This window comes from Eubalaena glacialis, chromosome 2 (genome assembly GCF_028564815.1).
Source record: "Eubalaena glacialis isolate mEubGla1 chromosome 2, mEubGla1.1.hap2.+ XY, whole genome shotgun sequence".
In the NCBI taxonomy this organism is placed as follows: domain Eukaryota; kingdom Metazoa; phylum Chordata; class Mammalia; order Artiodactyla; family Balaenidae; genus Eubalaena; species Eubalaena glacialis.
The window spans coordinates 79687998-79708058 of record NC_083717.1 but is presented as its reverse complement, the minus strand read 5'-3'; the positions used below and the strand labels follow the sequence as shown (position 1 = coordinate 79708058).

The window sequence follows — 20061 nt, the reverse complement described above, 5'->3', positions numbered from 1 at the left end:
ATGCAAATCAATCAGTGTGATACACCATAATAACAAATTGAAGGATAAAAACCATAGATCATCTCAATAGATGCAGAGAAAGCTTTCGACAAAATTCAACACCCATTTATGATAAAAACTCTCCAGAAAGTGGGCATAGAGGGAACCTACCTCAACATAATAAAGGCCATATATGACAAACCTACAGCAAACATCATTCTCAATGGTGAAAAACTGAAAGCATTTCCTCTAAGATCAGGAACAAGACAAGAATGTCCACTCTTGCCACTATTATTCAACATAGTTTTGGAAGTCCTAGCCACAGCAATCAGAGGAGAAAAAGAAATAAAAGGAATACAAATTGAAAAAGAAGAAGTGAAACTGTCACTGTTTGCAGATGACATGATACTATACATAGAGAATCCTAAAGATGCTACCAGAAAAATACTAGAGCTAATCAATCAATTTGGTAAAGTAGCAGGATACAAAATTAATGCACAGAAATCTCTTGCATTCCTATACACTAATGATGAGAAATCTGATAGAGAAATCAAGGAAACACTCCCATTTACCATTGCAACAAAAAGAATAAAATACCTAGGAATAAACCTACCTAAGGAGACAGAAGACCTGTATGCAGAAAACTATAAGACACTGATGAAAGAAATTAAAGATGATAAAAACAGATGGTGAGATATACCATGTTCTTGGATGGGAAGAGTCAACATTGTGAAAATGACTCTACTATCCAAAGCAATGTACAGATTCAGTGCAATCTCTATCAAACTACCAATGGCATTTTTCAGAGAACTAGAACAAAAAATTTCACAATCTGTATGGAAACACAAAAGACCCTGAAGAGCCAAAGCAATCCTGAGAAAGAAAAACAGAGCTGGTGGAATTAGGCTCCCTGACTTCAGACTATACTACAAAGCTACACTAATCAAGACAGTATGATACTGACACAAAAACAGAAATATAGATCAATGGAACAGGATAGAAAGCCCAAAGATAAACCCATGCACATGGGGTCACCTTATCTTTGATAAAGGAGGCAAGCATATACAATGGAGAAAAGACAGCCTCTTCAATAAATGGTGCTGGGAAAACTGTACAGCTACATGTAAAAGAATGAAATTACAACACTCCCTAACACCATATACAAAAATAAACTTCAAATGGATTAAAGACCTTAATTTAAGGCCAGACACTATAAAACTCTTAAAGGAAAACATAGAACACTCTATGACATAAATCACAGCAAGATCCTTTGTGACCCACCTCCTAGGGAAAGGGAAATAAAAACAAAAATAAACAAATGGGACCTAATGAAACTTAAAAGCTTTTGCACAGCAAAGGAAACCACAAACAAGATGAAAAGACAACCCTCAGAATGGGAGAAAATATTTGCAAATGAAGTAACTGACAAAGGATTAATCTCCAAAATATACAAGCAGCTCATGCAGCTCAATATCAAAAAAACAAACAACCCAATCCAAAAATGGGCAGAAGACCTAAATAGACATTTCTCCAGAGAAGATATACAGATTGCCAACAAACACATGAAAGGATGCTCAACATCACTAATCATTAGAGAAATGCAAATCAAAACTACAATGAGGTATCACCTCACACTGGTCAGAATGGCCATCATCAAAAAGTCTACAAACAATAAATGCTGGAGAGGGTGTGGAGAAAAGGGAACCCCCTTGCACTGTTGGTGGGAATGTAAATTGATACAGCCACTTTGGAGAACAGTATGGAAGTTCCTTAAAAAATTAAAAATAGAATTACCATATGACCCAGCAATCCCACTACTGGGCATATACCCTGAGAAAACCATAATTTAAAAAGAGTCATGTACCACAATGTTCACTGCAGCACTATTTACAATAGCCATGACATGGAAACAACCTAAGTGCCCATCGACAGATGAATGGATAAAGAAGATGTGGCACATATATACAATGGAATATTACTCAGCCATAAAAAGAAACAAAATTGATTTATTTGTAGTGAGGTGGATGGACCTAGAGTCTGTCATACAGAGTGAAGTAAGTCAGAAAGAGAAAAACAAATACTGTATGCTAACACATATACATGGAATCTAAAAAAAAAAAAAAGGTTCTGAAGAACCTAGGGGCAGGACAGGAATAAAGATGCAGACGTAGAGAATGGACTTGAGGACTTGGGGAGGGGGAAGGGTAAGCTGGGACGAAGTGAGAGAGTGGCATAGACATACATACACTACCAAATGTAAAACAGATAGCTAGTGGGAAGCAGCCGCATAGCACAGGGAGATCAGCTCGGTGCTTTGTGACCACCTAGAGGGGTGGGATAGGGAGGGTGGGAGGGAGATGCAAGAGGGAGGGGATATGGGGATATAGGTATACGTATAGCTGATTCACTTTGTGATACAGTAGAAACTAACACACCATTGTAAAGGAATTATACTCCAATAAAGATGTTAAAAAAAATGTAACATACTTTTTATTGGCTAGATAATACTGTACTGTAATATTAACATTCTGAAGCAACTTCTACTTCTTTTGTAAACCCTTAAGAATTTGAATTTATATTCTAACACTAATAATTCTGGACCTGTGTGTGGGATATCTCCCCAAAATTCCAAAAAATTCATGATATCAGTAGATGGCTGTAGGCCTGGGCTGCATAAAAGAGGGCAGTGGATCTAGAGATGGAAGGAGTGTTTGCCCTGCTTAATTGGATTTGTCTTTCCAATGAGCACATTGGTGAGCAGGAAAGCTCTTGTCTCAGCCTTCCTACTGGGAATGGTTACTCTAGGTGGAGAAGTGGCAGCTGCTTGACAGGTTCTGCAAACAGATATAAATGAAGCTTAATAAGGAAACCAGGTTTACCAAGGAGGGGACAGTAGGGCTCCAATCTTGGCTATACTTTCTCTGAAAGATTTGTTCTTCTTGGTATCTTTAAAAGCAAGTAAATGTCGTTCCAATAAACAGAATATTTAACTTCATTTAGTCCATTCTTTCCCCCAAATGTATTCTACTATGATACTCTGTGTTTTGTTGTACGCTTATAAACACCCTGTGGAACTTTACACGCTGCCTGCCCTAAACCATCACACTACAGGCAATGCTTTTTCTGTAATGGAATGCAGGGTGGGAATCAAATTTAAAATTCAAGAATGGGAAGTAACTTGAGTCATTTCATGTTTCCAGTTTTCTCCTTTGCTATCTGATTAGAAGGTGTACATATATTTTGACCTACTTCAGTGTATCTAATTATAATCATTTTAAAATCTTAATTTTTTAAATTAAGCTAAATATTTGTATAAATGATAGAAGCCTGAAGACTAGTCAGCCATGAAGAAGACAACTGGCATAAGCTCCATCTTTTAATGATCTACGGAAATCCTTACCATACAGTTCAGCAAATCCATTCATAGGCACACGGGATGTGCCAGTGACAAACTGAAGTAATCGTATTCTTTTTTCTGAGTCCATCATTAAAACAGCCTGCAAAAGATAAAAGCAGCACTTAGGAACATCACTGGAAAAAACCGGTAACAAAACTATCCTGAAAAATATTCTATCAGAATTTAGTTAGAGCATTAATGATCACTTATGAAATTTGCATGTTTCTTTTAGTTCAAGCTGTGCTTATGGGTGGTTCACGAAGTTCTTGAAACTTCATTTCCAAGGCTACATGGTAACTCTTTAGAGTGGGATTATAGCCTAATAAAGTGACAAAATTTCCTCTCAGGTGTGACTCACGGCTTTTAAAAAATTGTTATTTACTGGTATTATTGAGTAGCATACACATTTCTGTATAAGATGGAAAATCACATTCCAAGGAGCCATGCAGGAGTCCCAGAGAATACACTGCAGGTTATTACAAGTTCCCTTGAAGAGTCCCAACTTTAGTAAGGAATCAAGTGCCTATCTCAGCTGTCACTGCCACTTACTACATTCTGCACATTTTACTTATCTAAAAATATGTATGGAGGTTGGAAACATATCCAGAAGGTAAACGTATACAGTACAAAATCAAAGATAATTTTGGCAGGGCTATATATATTTTTTGTCTTATCTCTATGTGATCCACTGGTATAGTTAAATATGATTGAATCTACTGAAAAGTAATTTATGAAAATAGAAGCTTTCCATTACCTTCCAAAACCACTGGATGACTTGATGATTTACACTGTAGCCATTTTTGTACTTTGTGTGTTCTCTCCAGTCATTCACATCGACATCTCCCAAGCCACACATCAGAAGCTACGTAATAAGAAATGTCAAACTGTAGACATGAAAAATAATGGGAACAAAAGTCCTGTTTTAAGATAAGAACAATACTTCTTACCTCTAGTTCATTTTCATCAAAAATTTTGATGAGATCCTGTGGTATCAGTTCAAAAAATCCCTAGTAGAAAGAATATATTTAAAACCCTGGTCAGTGGGGTCAATGGACAATCCCATACTTCGTCTTCTTCCACTACACATTCATGGGCTCTTAACTGACATTTCAGTGTTGACAAGAAAGTATACATGTCTGTTCTCTCACTGATTCCTCAAAGTGGCTATTTTAAAACTTCCCTACAATTTTTAAGCCTCCTCCTCCTCCACGTCACCCCTTCTTTACAGCAGATAATTTCTACTTGAGAGAGAAAATAGAGGCAATTCTGCGGGATGGAATTCCCTCAGCCTTCTGCATCCCCATGTACCAACCAGCACCAACATCCACGAGGGCCTCCTCCCCACTGCTGTGGAGAGAGGGACCACTTCCTCTCTGTGCTTCATCTGCTTCCTCAAGGATGTCATCACTAAACCTTTACTAGCTCCCTCTTGATGCATCTAAATTTGTTCAAGCCTTATCTACCTTAAAAACAAAACAAGAAAGCAAGCCCCTCTTTCTGCTCTCCACGTTCTGGACAGTGTTACTACGCATTTCCAAACCCCCTTGCTCACCCCCATCTATCCCTCAACCACCGCAATCTGACCTCTTCATCAATGCTTCCCTGAAGGTGTCCTGGAGAAACTCAAAGACAGCTTTGCAGCTACATCTAACACATGCTTTTTAGTTCCCTATCTTATTTGACTTCTCTGCACTACGATATTGTTGACAACACCTTTGTTCTTGAAACTCTGCTGTTGTTGATGGTTTTCCTCCTGTGTCTCTGTCTACCTTTGCTGATTTCCTTTGATGTCTCCGCTTCTCCTGTCCGTTCCTTAAATGTTGGTGTTCCCACATCCCCACGTGTGGCCATCCACTTTCACCGTTCTTACTGTTCTTTTGAATTTTCCATCTTGTCTAGTCCACACCTCCACTACACACATGCAGAGGATCCCCAGATCTCTATCCTTTAAATCACCCTAAGCTATAGATCTCCCTTCCTGAGAGCCACTCACGTGCACACACAGCTTTCTTCCCACTGTCCCGGGATTTCTGCAGCACTTTCCCAACTAGCCTCTGCGGCTCGTCTTGCCCTCTCTAGCTCACTACATACCACTTCCAGAATGATCTGACCAAAATGTATTAATACATTGAATCCTGGCGTTCTATTGTTAATAGCCTTTAATGCCACCTTCTCCCCTCACTGGACTTCAGAGAAAACTCCAAACAAACAGGGCCCCCATCATCTGGTTCTTCCAATCTCTCCAGGCTTAATTTCACCTCTTGCATCCTCTTATCCAGTACAGCAATTGCTTGTATTCTCTCTAACGTGTGCCCAGTCTGTCTACTGCCACACTTCACAGGTGCTGCCCCCTCTGCTTAGAATTGCATTTCCTCTTCCTCTGTGGCTGGCCGATCCCTCGAGCCCTCCCCTCCCCTGCCTCCACCTCTCTCTGCTCTGGTTTCTACCTCTCTTCTCTGCTCACCTAGTACTGCAGGCTTCCCTCTGTCCATTTCCCCCTTTAGAGTCTCTGCTCCTTGACAGCAGGACCTATGTCTTTTTGCCTCTCGCATAGCACCAGACACAGTCAGTGCTCAATGTTGCATAAATGAAAAAGTATGTGATAAATATTTAACAGAAGACTTTTAGTTAGCTTAGGAAATGAATGCCCTGACAACAGCCTAAATGTCTATCAGTTGGGAAGTTTAAATAACTTATGAATTTAGAGTATGAATAAAAGGCAGCCACAAAGAAAGGACGCTATATATCTTGACATGTAAAGACCTCCAATAAGTATTTGATAAGAGAAGAAAGTGAGTCACAAACCAACATGTATGATGTGACCCCATTTAGGAAAAGAAACAAATAGTATATTTCACCATCCCTCTAGCACTCTTGTTCCTTTGTTCACCTAAGGTTACTTAAGGTGAGGGGAGTGGGACTGGGAAAGGTGAGGGGGATTCATGTTAAGGAGGACTGTTTATTGCATGGATTTCTTGAATGATTGCGTTTTAACTCAACATCTATTCATTTAATATTTTGTCAGTATGAAAATTAATTTAAAATGGTTTTAAAAAGTCATATACTACTTTTTCTCTGACATGATAAGCCCCAATATTTAAAACTTATGGACTGTACTTTGAAATTACAGAAGAGGAAACAAAATGAATACCTCTTTAAAAGCAGCCATTTGCTTCTGGATTCGGTTTACAAATCGCCATTGTATTACAAGACTAAAAGAAACAAAACATTTCATCTTTTTCACAGGAAACAAGAAAAACTGTTAAGGTACATGTATTCTGGTTAGAAACAAAAAATAAAGACTAGCTAAGCCCAAGGCAAAAACTGAACATGAGTGAGTAATATGACATGGTTACAGAAAGAAAAAAAGAACATTGAGGCTCTGACTCTGGGGTAAGAGAAGGAAGGTACAAAGAGTCTTCCCAGAAAGAAGTATAAAATTATTTCCAAAAAAGAATTTACTAAACAGAGTAAAATACTTACAACAAAATACTTACTAAATATATTCCTTTTTGTTCTTATTGGTGACGACTATTTCTGATCCGCCATTTTTCAACTCATGTTGATGGGTCTAAAATTAAGCATGATACCTTGATATGTTATTTTAGTGAAAAAAATTAAGTATACATATGATAGTTATACCAGAAACCTGGTGTTTTAAATTAAATCCATTCAAAAGCTAAGAAAACTTGAAATATTAGTTTTACTAAAATAAATATGGAATGGGTCCAATGTTAAAGAAGCAGAAATTCTTTCTGAGAGACAGCTTTCATTACTGGAAAATAAATTTAAAAATACAGTGCAGAAATATGTTGAGTATATGCATTATTTAACATCTAAACTTAAGTTATAACATTTCACTTAAGTTATTAAACTTAAGTTCTAAAGTTCCACAATTTATGTACCATTTTAATTAATCAAAATTTACAAACCTGTCCAAAAAGTTCTTCATCTATGACAAACCTGAGGTCCAGTTCTGTTGGATCGTTTTCAAGAATCCATCTTAGTGAATTGTAATACTCACTATCCTAAATGGGAAAGATTGCATATTTAAAACTTGTATATAGAAAGAAGATACCTGAATCTGCAGAGAAAGTATGCTGAGGGTCTGAATAACTGGACAAAAGATGAAAAGGTCAGTTGGACATCTTTTACACACACATACAAGTATTACAAAGAGATGAATGACCAGTAAGTATAAGTGCATATATCAATAGCGTGGTGCCTGCTTAAAAGTTTCGAAGTCTATCTCTGTTTGGAAGTAGTGGAGGTACAGATTTTATTATCCAGTTAAAGGGTCAGTTTTGACATGAATCCTAACTGCCATGGATACTCAGGAGCACTCAACACCTGTTTCACATGGCCGGTGAGACTGTGTTTGAAGTGTTTAAGCAGCTCTGAGGAGGCTGTTATTTATACCTGGCCCAAGTGGAAGAAAAATCTCAAATTAAACACAAAACTTCAGTTAACCAATGCCAATAACTGTGCAATTTTATGATTTACAAAGAATTATACTGTTCACACGAATAATGTGTCACAAAAATGGGACTTGGTAACACGGACGAGGTCTTGGAATCCATGTGTTCACACACTGTGTGATGCTATTCAGTGTAGGTTACAAAGTTATAGTCAAGGATTTAATCCTTGGGTTTCTGTTTCTTTTTAAAATTTTATTTTTTTTTTATACAGCAGGTTCTTATTCGTTATCCATTTTATACATATCAGTGTATACATGTCAATTCCAATCTCCCAATTCATCACACCGCCCCCCACCCCCCACTTTCCCCCCTTGGTGTCCATACGTTTGTTCTCTACATCTGTGTCTCAATTTCTGCCCAGCAAACCGGTTCATCTGTACCATTTTTCTAGGTTCCACATATATGTGTTAATATACGATATTTGTTTTTGCCTTTCTGACTTACTTCACTCTGTATGACAGTCTCTAGATTCATCCACGTCTCTACAAATGACCCAATTTCGTTCCTTTTTATGACTGAGTAATATTCCATTGTATATATGTACCACATCTTCTTTATCCATTCTTCTGTCAATGGGCATTTAGGTTGCTTCCATGACCTGGCTATTGGAAATAGTGCTGCAATGAACATTGGGGTGCATGTGTCTTTTTGAATTATGGTTTTCTCAGGGTATATGCCCAGTAGTGGGATTGCTGGATCATATGGTAATTCCATTTTTAGATTTTTAAGGAACCTCCATACTGTTCTCCACAGTGCCTGTATCAGCTTACATTCCCACCAACAGTGCAAGAGGGTTCCCTTTTCTCCACACCCCCTCCAGCATTTGTTGTTTGTAGATTTTCTGACGATGCCCATTCTAACTGGTGTGAGGTGATACCTCATTGTAGTTTTGATTTGCATTTCTCTAATAATTAGAGATGTTGAGCAGCTTTTCATGTGCTTCTTGGCCATCTGTATGTCTTCTTTGGAGAAATATCTATTTAGGTCTTCTGCCCATTTTTTGATTGGATTGTTTGTTTTTTTAATATTGAGCTGCACGAGCTGTTTATACATTTTGGAGATTAATCCTTTGTCTGTTGATTCATTTGCAAATATTTTCTCCCATTCTGAGGGTTGTCTTTTTGTCTTGCTTGTAGGTTCCTTTGCTTTGCAAAAGCTTTTAAGTTTCAGTAGCTCCCATTTGTTTATTTTTGTTTTTATTTCCATTACTCTAGGAAGTGGATCAAAAAAGATCTTGCTGTGATTTATGTCAAAGAGCGTTCTTCCTATGTTTTCCTCTAAGAGTTTTATAGTGTCCAGTCTTACATTTAGGTCTTGAATCCATTTTGAGTTTATTATTGTGTATGGTGTTAGGGAGTATTCTAATTTCATTCTTTTACATGTAGCTGTCCAGTTTTCCCAGCACCACTTATTGAAGAGACTGTCTTTTCTCCATTGTATATCGTTGCCTCCTTTGTCATAGATTAGTTGACCATAGGTGCGTGGGTTTATCTCTGGGCTTTCTATCTTGTTCCATTGATCTATATTTCTGTTTTTGTGCCAGTACCATACAGTCTTGATTACTGTAGCTTTGTAGTATAGTCTGAAGTCAGGGAGTCTGATTCCTCCAGCTCCGTTTTTTTCCCTCAAGACTGCTTTGGCTATTCGAGGTCTTTTGTGTCTCCATACAAATTTTAAGATTTTTTTGTTCTAGTTCTGTAAAAAATGCCATTGGTAATTTGATAGGGATTGCATTGAATCTGTAGATGCTTTGGGTAGTATAGTCATTTTCACAATATTAATTCTTCCAATCCAAAAACATGGTATATCTCTCCATCTGTTGGTATCATCTTTAATTTCTTTCAACAGTGTCTTATAGTTTTCTGCATACAGGTCTTTTGTCTCCTTAGGTAGGTTTATTCCTAGGTATTTTATTCTTTTTGTTGCAATGGTAAATGGGAGTGTTTCCTTAATTTCTCTTTCAGATTTTTCATCATTAGTGTATAGGAATGCAAGAGATTTCTGTGCATTAATTTTGTATCCTGCAACTTTACCAAATTCATTGATTAGCTCTAGTAGTTTTCTGGTGGCATCTTTAGGATTCCCTATGTATAGTATCATGTCATCTGCAAACAGTGACAGTTTCACTTCTTCTTTTCCAATTTGTATTCCTTTTATTTCTTTTTCTCCTCTGATTGCCGTGGCTAGGACTTCCAAAACTATGTTGAATAATAGTGGCAAGAGTGGACATCCTTGTCTTGTTCCTGATCTTAGAGGAAATGCTTTCAGGTTTTCACCATTGAGAATGATGTTTGCTGTAAGTTTGTCATATATGGCCTTTATTATGTTGAGGTAGGTTCCCTCTATGCCCACTTTCTGGAGAGTTTTTATCATAAATGGGTGTTGAATTTTGTCAAAAGCTTTTTCTGCATCTATTGAGCTGATCATATGGTTTTTATCCTTCAATTTGTTAATACGGTGTATCACATTGATTGATTTGTGTATATTGAAGAATCCTTGCATCCCTGGGATAAATTCCACTTGATCATGGAGTATGATCCTTTTAATGTGTTGTTGGATTCTGTTTGCTAGTATTTTGTTGAGGATTTTTGCATCTATATTCATCAGTGATACTGGTCTGTAATTTTCTTTTTTTGAGTATCTTTGTCTGGTTTTGGTATCAGGGTGATGGTGGCCTCATAGAATGAGTTTGGGAGTGTTCCTTCCTCTGCAATTTTTTGGAAGAGTTTGAGAAGGATGGGTGTTAGCTCTTCTCTAAATGTTTGATAGAATTCACCTGTGAAGACGTCTGGGCCTGAACTTTTTTTGTTAGAAGATTTAAAATCACAGTTTCAATTTCATTACTTGTGATTGGTCTGTTCATATTTTCTATTTCTCCTGGTTCAGTCTTGGAAGGTTATACCTTTCTAAGAATTTGTCCATTTCTTCCAGGTTGTCCATTTTATTGGCATCGAGTTGCCTGTAGTAGTCTCTTAGGATGCTTTGTATTTCTGCAGTGTCTGTTGTAACTTCTCCTTTTTCATTTCTAATTTTATTGATTTGAGTCCTCTCCCTCTTTTTCTTGAAGAGTCTGGGTTATGGTTTATCAATTTTGTTTATCTTCTCAAAGAACCAGCTTTTAGTTTTATTGATCTTTGCTATTGTTTTCTTTGTTTCTGTTTCATTTATTTCTGCTCTGCTCTTTTATGATTTGTTTCCTTCTGCAAATTTTGGGTTTTGTTTGTTCTTCTTTGTCTAGTTCCTTCAGGTGTAAGGTTAGATTGTTTATTTGAGATTTTTCTTGTTTCTTGAGGTAGGCTTGTATAGCTATAAACTTCCCTTTTAGAACTGCTTTTGCTGTATCCCACAGGTTTTGGATCGTTGTGTTTTTGTTGTCATTTGTCTCTAGGTATTTTTTGATCTCCTCTTTGATTTCTTCAGTGATCTCTTGGTTATTTAGTAACGTATTGTTTAGCCTCCATGTGTTTGTGTTTTTTACGTTTTTTTCCCCTGTAATTGATTTCTAATCTGATAGCGCTGTGGTCAGAAAAGATGCTTGATATGATTTCAATTTTCTTGAATTTACTGAGGCTTGATTTGTGATCCAAGGTGTCATCTAACCTGGAGAATGTTCCATGCACACTTGAGAAGAAAGTGTAATCTGCTGTTTTTGGATGGAATGTCCTATAAATATCAATTAAATCTATCTGGTCTATTGTGTCATTTAAAGCTTCTGTTTCCTTATTTATTTTCATTTTGGATGATCTGTACATTGGTGTAAGTGAGGTGTTAAAGTCCCCCACTATTATTGTGTTACTGTCAATTTCCTCTTTTATAGCTCTTAGCAGTTGCCTTATGTATTGAGGTGCTCCTGTGTTGGGTGCATATATATTTATAATTGTTATATCTTCTTCTTGGATTGATCCCTTGATCATTATGTAGTGTCCTTCCTTGTCTCTTGTAACATTCTTTGTTTTAAAGTCTATTTTATCTGATATGAGTATTGCTACTCCAGCTTTCTTTTGATTTCCATTTGCATGGATTATCTTTTTCCATCCCCTCACTTTCAGTCTCTATGTGTCCCTAGGTCTGAAGTGGGTCTCTTGTAGACAGCATATATATGGGTCTTGTTTTTGTATCCATTCAGCGAGCCTGTGTCTTTTGGCTGGAGCATTTAATCCATTCACGTTTAAGGTAATTATCGATATGTATGTTCCTATGACCATTTTCTTAATTGTTATGAGTTTGTTTTTGTAGGTCCTTTTCTTCTCTTGTGTTTCCCACTTAGAGAAGTTCCTTTAGCATTTGTTGTAGAGCTGGTTTGGTGGTGCTAAATTCTCTTAGCTTTTGCTTGTCTGTAAAGCTTTTGATTTCTCCATCGAATCTGACTGAGATCCTTGCTGGGTAGAGTAATGTTGGTTGTAGGTTCTTCCCTTTCATCACTTTAAGTGTATCATGCCACTCCCTTCTGGCTTGTAGAGTTTCTGCTGAGAAATCAGCTGTTAACCTTATGGGAGTTCCCTTGTATGTTATTTGTCATTTTTCCCTTGTTGCTTTCAATAGTTTTTCTGTGTCTTTAATTTTTGCCAATTTGATTACTATGTGTCTCGGCGTGTTTCTCCTTTGGTTTATCCTGCCTGGGACTCTCTGTGTTTCCTGGACTTGGGCGGCTATTTCCTTTCCCATGTTAGGGAAGTTTTTGACTATAATCTCTTCAAATATTTTCTCAGGTCCTTTCTCTCTTTTTTCTCCTTCTGGGACCCTTATAATGCAAATGTTGTTGTGTTTAATGTTGTCCCAGAGGTCTCTTAGGCTGTCTTCATTTCTTTTCATTCTTTTTTCTTTATTCTGTTCTGCAGCAGTGAATTCCACCATTCTGTCTTCCAGGTCCCTTATCCGTTCTTCTCCCTCAGTTATTGTGCTATTGATTCCTTCTAGTGTATTTTTCATTTCAGTTATTGTATTGTTCATCTCTGTTTTGTTTGTTCTTTAATTCTTCTCGGTGTTTGTTCTTTAATTCTTCTAGTTCTTTGTTAAACATTTCTTGCATCTTCTCGTTCTTTGCCTCCATTCTTTTTCCAAGGTCCTGGATCATCTTCACTATCATTATTCTGAATTCTTTTTCTGGAAGGTTGCCTATCTCCACTTCATTTAGTTGTTTTTCTGGGGTTTTATCTTGTTCCTTTATCTGGTACATAGCCCTCTGCCTTTTCATCTTGTCTATCTTTCAGTGAATGTAGTTTTTGTTCCACAGGCTGCAGGATTGTAGTTCTTCTTGCTTCTGCTGTCTGCCCTCTGGTGGTTGAGGCTATCTAAGAGGCTTGTACAAGTTTCCTGATGGGAGGGACTGGTGGTGGGTAGAGCTGGCTGTTGCTCTGGTGGGCAGAGCTCAGTAGAACTTTAATCTGCTTGTCTGCTGATGGGTGGGGCTGGGTTCCCTCCCTGTTGGTTGTTTGGCCTGAGGCAACCCAGTTCTGGAGCCTACTGGTCTCTTTGGTGGGGCTAATGGTGGACTCTGGGAGGGCTCACGCCAAGGAGTACTTCCCAGATCTTCTGCTGCCAGTGTCCCTGTCCTCACGGTGAGACACAGCCATCCCCCACCTCTGCAGGAGACCCTCCAACACTAGCAGGTAGGTCTGGTTCAGTCTCCTATGGGGTCACTGCTCCTTCCCCTGGGTACGGATGCACAAACTACTTTGTGTGTACCCTCCAAGAGTGGAGTTTCTGTTTACCCCAGTCCTGTCAAAGTCCTGCAATCAGATCCCACTAGCCTTCAAAGTGTGATTCTCTAGGAATTCCTCCTCCCATTGCCGGACCCCCAGGTTGGGAAGCCTGACGTAGGGCTCAGAACCTTCACTCCAGTGGGTGGACTTCTGTGGTATAAGTGTTCTCCAGTTTGTCAGTCACCCACCCAGTAGTTATGGGATTTGATTTTATTGTGATTGTGCCCCTCCTACTGTCTCATTACGGCTTCTCCTTTGTCTTTGGATGTGGGGTATCTTTTTTGGTGAGTTCCAGTGTCTTCCTGTTGATGCTTGTTCAGCAGTTAGTTGTGATTCCGGTGCTCTCCTGCAAGCCAATCTTTTTATCGGGTTTCTGTTTCTTTGTAGTAGCTTAATCTCAAGGCCTTGCTTTTGGACTGCCATTTTGAAAACATATGCCATTCATCACAAATAATCACAATTCACATACTGATGCAAGAGATGCATAAAATTGATGTATAACATGTTGAAGTATTTAGGGAGATGTTTACTGATATATGCAACTTTCTTTGAAATGCATCAAAAAACAAGATGGATTGACGGATGTGGGTGTGGACAAGTGAGTATAGATAAAAAGCCAATTGTGGAATCTGGGTGGTGGATACGCACATAGCCATTGTAAAATTTTTTCAATTTCATTGTATGTTAGCAAATTTTCATAATAAAATATTGGGGAAAATGTTCATTTGTATTTTGGAACATCTATTGATTTTTTTCATTATTAAAAGGTAAGCCTATAAAATATTCAGTTGCCTGTTATATCATACTTTATAAGTGAAAAAGACATACCACTGATTCCATATCATGAAGTGTTATTGGCTTGTGCAGCATCATCTTGTAAAATGGTCGGATGAAAAAGCCTTGTAAAAAATCAAATATATTCAAAATGATTACCAAGTGAAAGAAATCAGATAATTACAATAAAAAAAAGTTTTATGCTTAATACTAACCATCCAACAGTTTGCCATGATAAACTGCCATCCCAGCTACCCGGCCAATAAACTTGAAGTAAGAGAGGTGATCTTCATTACACAATCCAGAGTTGGGATTTATCTGTAGGGTATAATTATCCCTGTAAAGATAACCACATTTAAATGTTCCTTTCTGTATTTCATACAAAAATTTTAATATGACAAATAACTGTAAATCATCTCCCTCTTTTCAGAGTTGTTTACCTCTGTTAGAACCATATTAGACCACTGGATTTAATGGTTTTAAAAATAGTCATTTTGGTCAAAAGGTGGAAACAATCCAAAATGTTATTGAAAGATAAATGGATAAACAAAATGTGGTATATACACATAACAGGATATTATATAGCCTTCAAAAAAAGGGAAATTCTACCACATGCTGCTACATGGATAAAACCTTGAAGACATTATGCTAATGAAGTCAGTTACAAAAAGACAAATACTGTATGATTCTACTTATATGAGGTACTGAGAAGAGTCAAATTCATAGAGACAGAAAGTAGAATGATTAATGCCAGGGAATGGGGGAGATAGCATTTAAAGGGTACGGAGTTTCAGTTTGGGATGATGAAAAAGTTCTGCAGATGTATGGTGGTGATGGTTACACAACAATGAATGTATTGTACTTAATGCCACTGAACTATATACTGAAAATGATAAAAATGGTAAATTTCATGTTATGTATATTTCACCACAATTTTAAAAAGTTATTTCTGAAACAACATTAGTTACAGTCTCCCTTTTCTGACACATTGTGATGTACATTTTCCTTGCATCATATCACTCTGTTACTTTCAAAACAGTGATTTTTCTTTCTGTATACAGTCATTGTAAAGGTACTTACGTAGCAGAATATTCAAACAACCCATAATAAGGGTTAAACATTTCCTTCGAAATCAGAAAGAACCATTCTCTGGCGACTCCTCCATAATCTAGTCCCTTTTCGCCATCAAACTCAATCCACAGTCTAGCCTTGAGGAAGTCTGCTCTCTTGACCCCCATAATTCTCCTGTAAGAGTCCTCAAGGACAGTTGCACGGCGAAGTTTCATTTCAAATTTGTTTGGAATGTCATTCTGAAAACCCAGAGAAGAGAGACTAATGGTTTAAATCAATTCAACAAGATGACACATTTCTCTCATGAATGTTATAAAATTCATTGTATTCTACCCTGTGCCCAAGATCCTTTTTCAGGGAAAACAGGACTAGGTATATTGTCTGTATTTCCTCCACAGTATGAAAGAACTCATGCATTTTCTCTAGTCACTTAATTACATAGACTTCTGATTTTCACATCTGAAGAAGCAGCTACTGATGGTGGTAATAAGGCTCACGTGAAGGCACTTCATGAACCGTCCTTTCCGTCTTAAGATCCAATGAAGAAGACCATTCTGTGACCTGCAGTCAGTCTAGCCACTGCCTGCTACTTGTCTGCCTGTTGGCTCAGGGTTCTTCCCTGCCCTCCACTTCTCCTCCTTGGAGCCTGCCCGCTTCACTCATTAACAGGTGCTAACATTTACAGACTGTGCCAGTACTGTCCCCAGCATTTTAATGGGTTAACTCATTTACTCCTCATAATAACACTATGAAGAAGCTACTATTATTGTCTTCATTTTATGGGTGAAGAAACTAAAGATACAAGTTAAGAAAGCCTTAGCTCCTGAGTCTCTGTTCTTAGTGAATGAGCTCCGTTGCCTCACTCATCCTTTGTACATACTTTGCTTATATGACAAATGTAGATAACTATGCTTTTAGGCAGACCTTGTAAATTACATAGAAATATATCTGAATATTTTATTCTTGAGTGCTTTGTGTGCAACGTTCAAGTGGAAACCATGAAAAGAAAACATACTATAAATATTCTGTCACTTCAAAAAGAGGGTTAGCTCCAAGGGAAAAAAAAAATCAATTTCACAATCAATATATTTAAGAAAAGCGGAAAGCCCTATAGAAACATAATAATACAAGCAGTTTATATAAGCAATATAAGCATAACATAATTAGTTTCCTCTGCTGCTTATGCAATTTAAAAAAGTGGTAAGATTGGAGAAAAGGCATTTTAGAATTTTAGGCACTAGGCAAACAGTGCAGGTGACTCAGCAAAGCATTTACTGAAGGCCCGCTCTGGGCTAGGCCCATGCTAGGTAGGTATCGCAGTGGGGCCAGAGATGGGAGGGAAAGGGAGTAAAAACATGGCATAAGATGTGGTCACTTTCTCAAGGAGTTTATAATTTGGTGTGTGTGTGAGAAACAAATGTAAATGTTACTAATTCTGAGATTTAAAATAGAAATAGAAGCCAAGTTCTGTGGGCAAAAAGACTGAGCTATTAATTGCAAGTGAGACAATCAAGGAGGCTTCAAGAGGGGAAGGGAGAGAGGGACTGAGGAACAGCATGCAGGAAGGGTCTAAGCCATTTGACAGCTGGACGGTACAGAAGGAGGAGGGGAGGGAGAGGAGGGATTAGAGTGCAAGAAGGTACAGAAGCAGTCTGAGGCCACAGTGTAGACAGCGTGAAGGCGGACCAGGAAGAGCTGCTGAGCAGGAAGCCACAGGATCGGACTGGTGGGTTCTCAGAGGCTGATGGCGTCGAGTGTGAAGGCTGTTTTTAAGGAGAGACAAGAGGCATGCTGGTCAGTGAAAGACCCCTGACACAGATGGTGTGAGAGAAGACGAATGGACCATGTGAGTGAGCAGTGGCAACGAAGAGAGGGCTGAAGGAGCAATTTCCACATCTGAGCTGAGTGGTGGACCATGCATGGTCTCTAGAGTCAGGGGGCCCTGTGTTCAAGTCCCAGCTTCACCTCACACATCTTTTCGAAGGCTTAATTTCCTCACCTATAAAATAGGGACAGTAACAATATCGACCCTCAGGGAGCTGTTTCAGGACTTACTAGGATAACGCATTTCTTGCGCTGACATGTTACCAGGCATGCAGTGATCTCAGTAATGATCAGCCACCCTTATTCCTCACTAATGAGATGTTAAGGATGAGGCAGAGGAAAAGGTTAAAGACAGCTCAAAGCTTTGGAGCACTGATTTAGATAGTTTCATCTCCATCTTGCTCTTTTGCTGTGATGTGTCCAGATAGGGATTTTATTTTTTATATCCTGCTTGGGACATTTTGTTAAACTGAGGATTCAGATTCTCAGCCTCTTCCTCAGGCTCTCCAGTCTCTCTTTCTGGAACAGCTTCATGCTTCTTAAGCTTTCTTTCATAACTTTAATCTTTTTATATATCTTTGTTGCATTCTGGGTAATTTCTTCTCTTAATCACCAATCTGATATGTCAGGTGGCTTAAGAGCATGGACTCCGGCGCTAGACCACCTGGTTCGTTTCTGGCTTTGCCACTAACAACCATGGAACTTGATCACATTGCCTAATGTCTCTGAGCCTCAGTTTCCTCAGATCTAAAATGTGATAATAATAGTCCTTTCCTTATAGAGTTATCGTAGAGATTACACGTAGATAATACATGTAACTTGTTAAGAAAAATGCCTGGTATGGAGTGAGAGCTCAATAAATATTACTGCTTTCATTATGGTTTTTGTGTTCTGTGACCTGTGGCCTCATCAACCATTAGATACTATAACATGCTTATAAGTGTTCAGACTGGCAAATGGAGAAGCTAGTGCTTCTATTCCACCAGTACATTGTCATTAAGAATGAAAATATTTACCAGACAAGTAACTCAAAATAGACTTAAAATCCCAAATAATTTTAAGAAGTAGAAAACAAATTTCCAGAGTGATTTTAACATAAAATTATTATTGAAAATGAGTTTAAAACATTGATGACATTTTAGGACTTTATTCAGGCATAAAATATTTGCACTAAAAAACTATCATATTTCATTTTTTTGGTTAAATTTAGGGTGAGAAAATCTGTGGAAGCAGACCCACCATCTTGAATCTGGAAAAGCAGGCTTCAGGCTTGGAAGGCAAGTAAGTGTAACCCAATAGAGCCACCTAGTGGCAGTACTCCTAAACTGCAGGGCAAGGGGAAAAGCACGAGCAAATTAGAAAGGCATTAAAAAATGGTCATCACCTTCACAGATATAGAGAACAAATTAGTGGTTACCAGGGGGAGAGGGAAGGGGGAGGGGCAATACAGAGGTTGGGGGGGAAGGGTTATTATGGAGTTATATGAAATCGTGTGTGTGAAACCTTTGAAAACTAAAGCACTATGGAATTTAAAGAATCTTTCAATCAATTTAAAAAAATGACTAAAGAAAAATAGTCATCACCAACAGAAACGAAATAGATGGGCAGATGAGTTTAGTTCCAAACATAATGAATTTGTGGTGATGGAAAAGAGAGTAGTGAACATTTCTGATAAGCATAAGGAGACAAGCAATAAGAGGATTGCTCCAACCACAGCTGTACTGTCAAATTATGCAGAGATATATTATATTTGAAGCTGTAAATAACGAATGACTAACACTGGAAAACAATAGTCAAAGCAGAAAAGGAATCCAGAGAGTCCTCCTACACAATTAAGTCTAGGCCTGGGGATAATCTCCTGAGCTACACTTGCTTAGTTTCTACAAAACCCAAACCCCACAAACCCACGAGGAAACCAGGTTAGAGCTCTTTAAAAGCACACTTCTAATACTATTTTTCTATATTACAAGGTATATTGAAAAATAAAGACATAAAATAACTGTGGTCTCTAATCATATATTACAGGTACTCAAAAAACACACATTCTTTCCCTAAAAGAAACTATTCAAAGTTGTTAATATATAGAATAAATTCTGTTACTTTTTAAAATGCATTTCCCATGCTTTCAGTCTATATGACAATCATTCCTGAGAACTCGTTATAAGTATCACTAACCTGCTTCTTCAACTTTCTTCGGAAGAACTCATACTTTCTTTTGTAATCCCTGGAGTAGGGCACTGCCTTGAGTTGAAAATTTTGGAAAAATAAAGAAGGTTTAAGTTGTTTCATTCTGGAACAATTTTTAAAACTCCCCTCTGGGTATTTGATGAACATAAGTTAAAGGCATTAAAAGAGAATATTTGAAAAGAAAAGTTTAATTCAAAGAAAAACCATATATACAATTTAAAAAATTTTAATTTCTCTGTTTAAGATAAAATTGTATTCAGCAACTCCTATGGCTGTAATTTTCATCATACAATATTCTTGAAATGCAACAGGCCAGAAACAGGAAATGTCTTCCAAGTAGAGAAATATTAGAAATGAAAATTTCCATTTCTAAAGAGGCTTTCAAAGTGATTTCTTCATTAAAGGAACAATTTGAAAAATATATTTTTTGCTTGAACTCTGAGGAGTTGCCTTTTTTATCCATTACTTTAAAAGACTAAACATGGAGTCAGAAGAGTAATCTACAAGAACTGTGTCTTCAATTTTACTTATTTTTGTGAATTAGGAAACAGTTAAAATCTGAAAAACTAAAGTTGGAAAAAGAAGCTATATAAAAGAGAAAAATGATTTTCCTATCGTTAATCTGACTCAAGAGTAGTGTAAACATCAT

General features: G+C 37.6%; 1 protein-coding gene across 6 annotated transcripts in view; it reads right to left on the bottom strand.

Annotated features, from left to right (window-relative positions):
• NEDD4 (NEDD4 E3 ubiquitin protein ligase) overlaps positions 1 to 20061 on the bottom strand; it is a 142764-nt gene that overhangs the window by 5640 nt on the left and 117063 nt on the right. For all 6 annotated transcript variants that reach the window (XM_061182090.1, XM_061182091.1, XM_061182086.1 and 3 more), the window contains 10 exons: positions 19401 to 19466; positions 15411 to 15640; positions 14546 to 14667; positions 14385 to 14455; positions 7309 to 7404; positions 6874 to 6947; positions 6528 to 6588; positions 4324 to 4383; positions 4131 to 4238; positions 3380 to 3476 (listed from right to left, as the gene is read on the bottom strand). In XM_061182090.1, coding sequence (XP_061038073.1) covers positions 3380 to 3476; positions 4131 to 4238; positions 4324 to 4383; positions 6528 to 6588; positions 6874 to 6947; positions 7309 to 7404; positions 14385 to 14455; positions 14546 to 14667; positions 15411 to 15640; positions 19401 to 19466 — 985 coding nt within the window. The remainder of the gene's footprint in view (positions 1 to 3379; positions 3477 to 4130; positions 4239 to 4323; positions 4384 to 6527; positions 6589 to 6873; positions 6948 to 7308; positions 7405 to 14384; positions 14456 to 14545; positions 14668 to 15410; positions 15641 to 19400; positions 19467 to 20061) is intronic.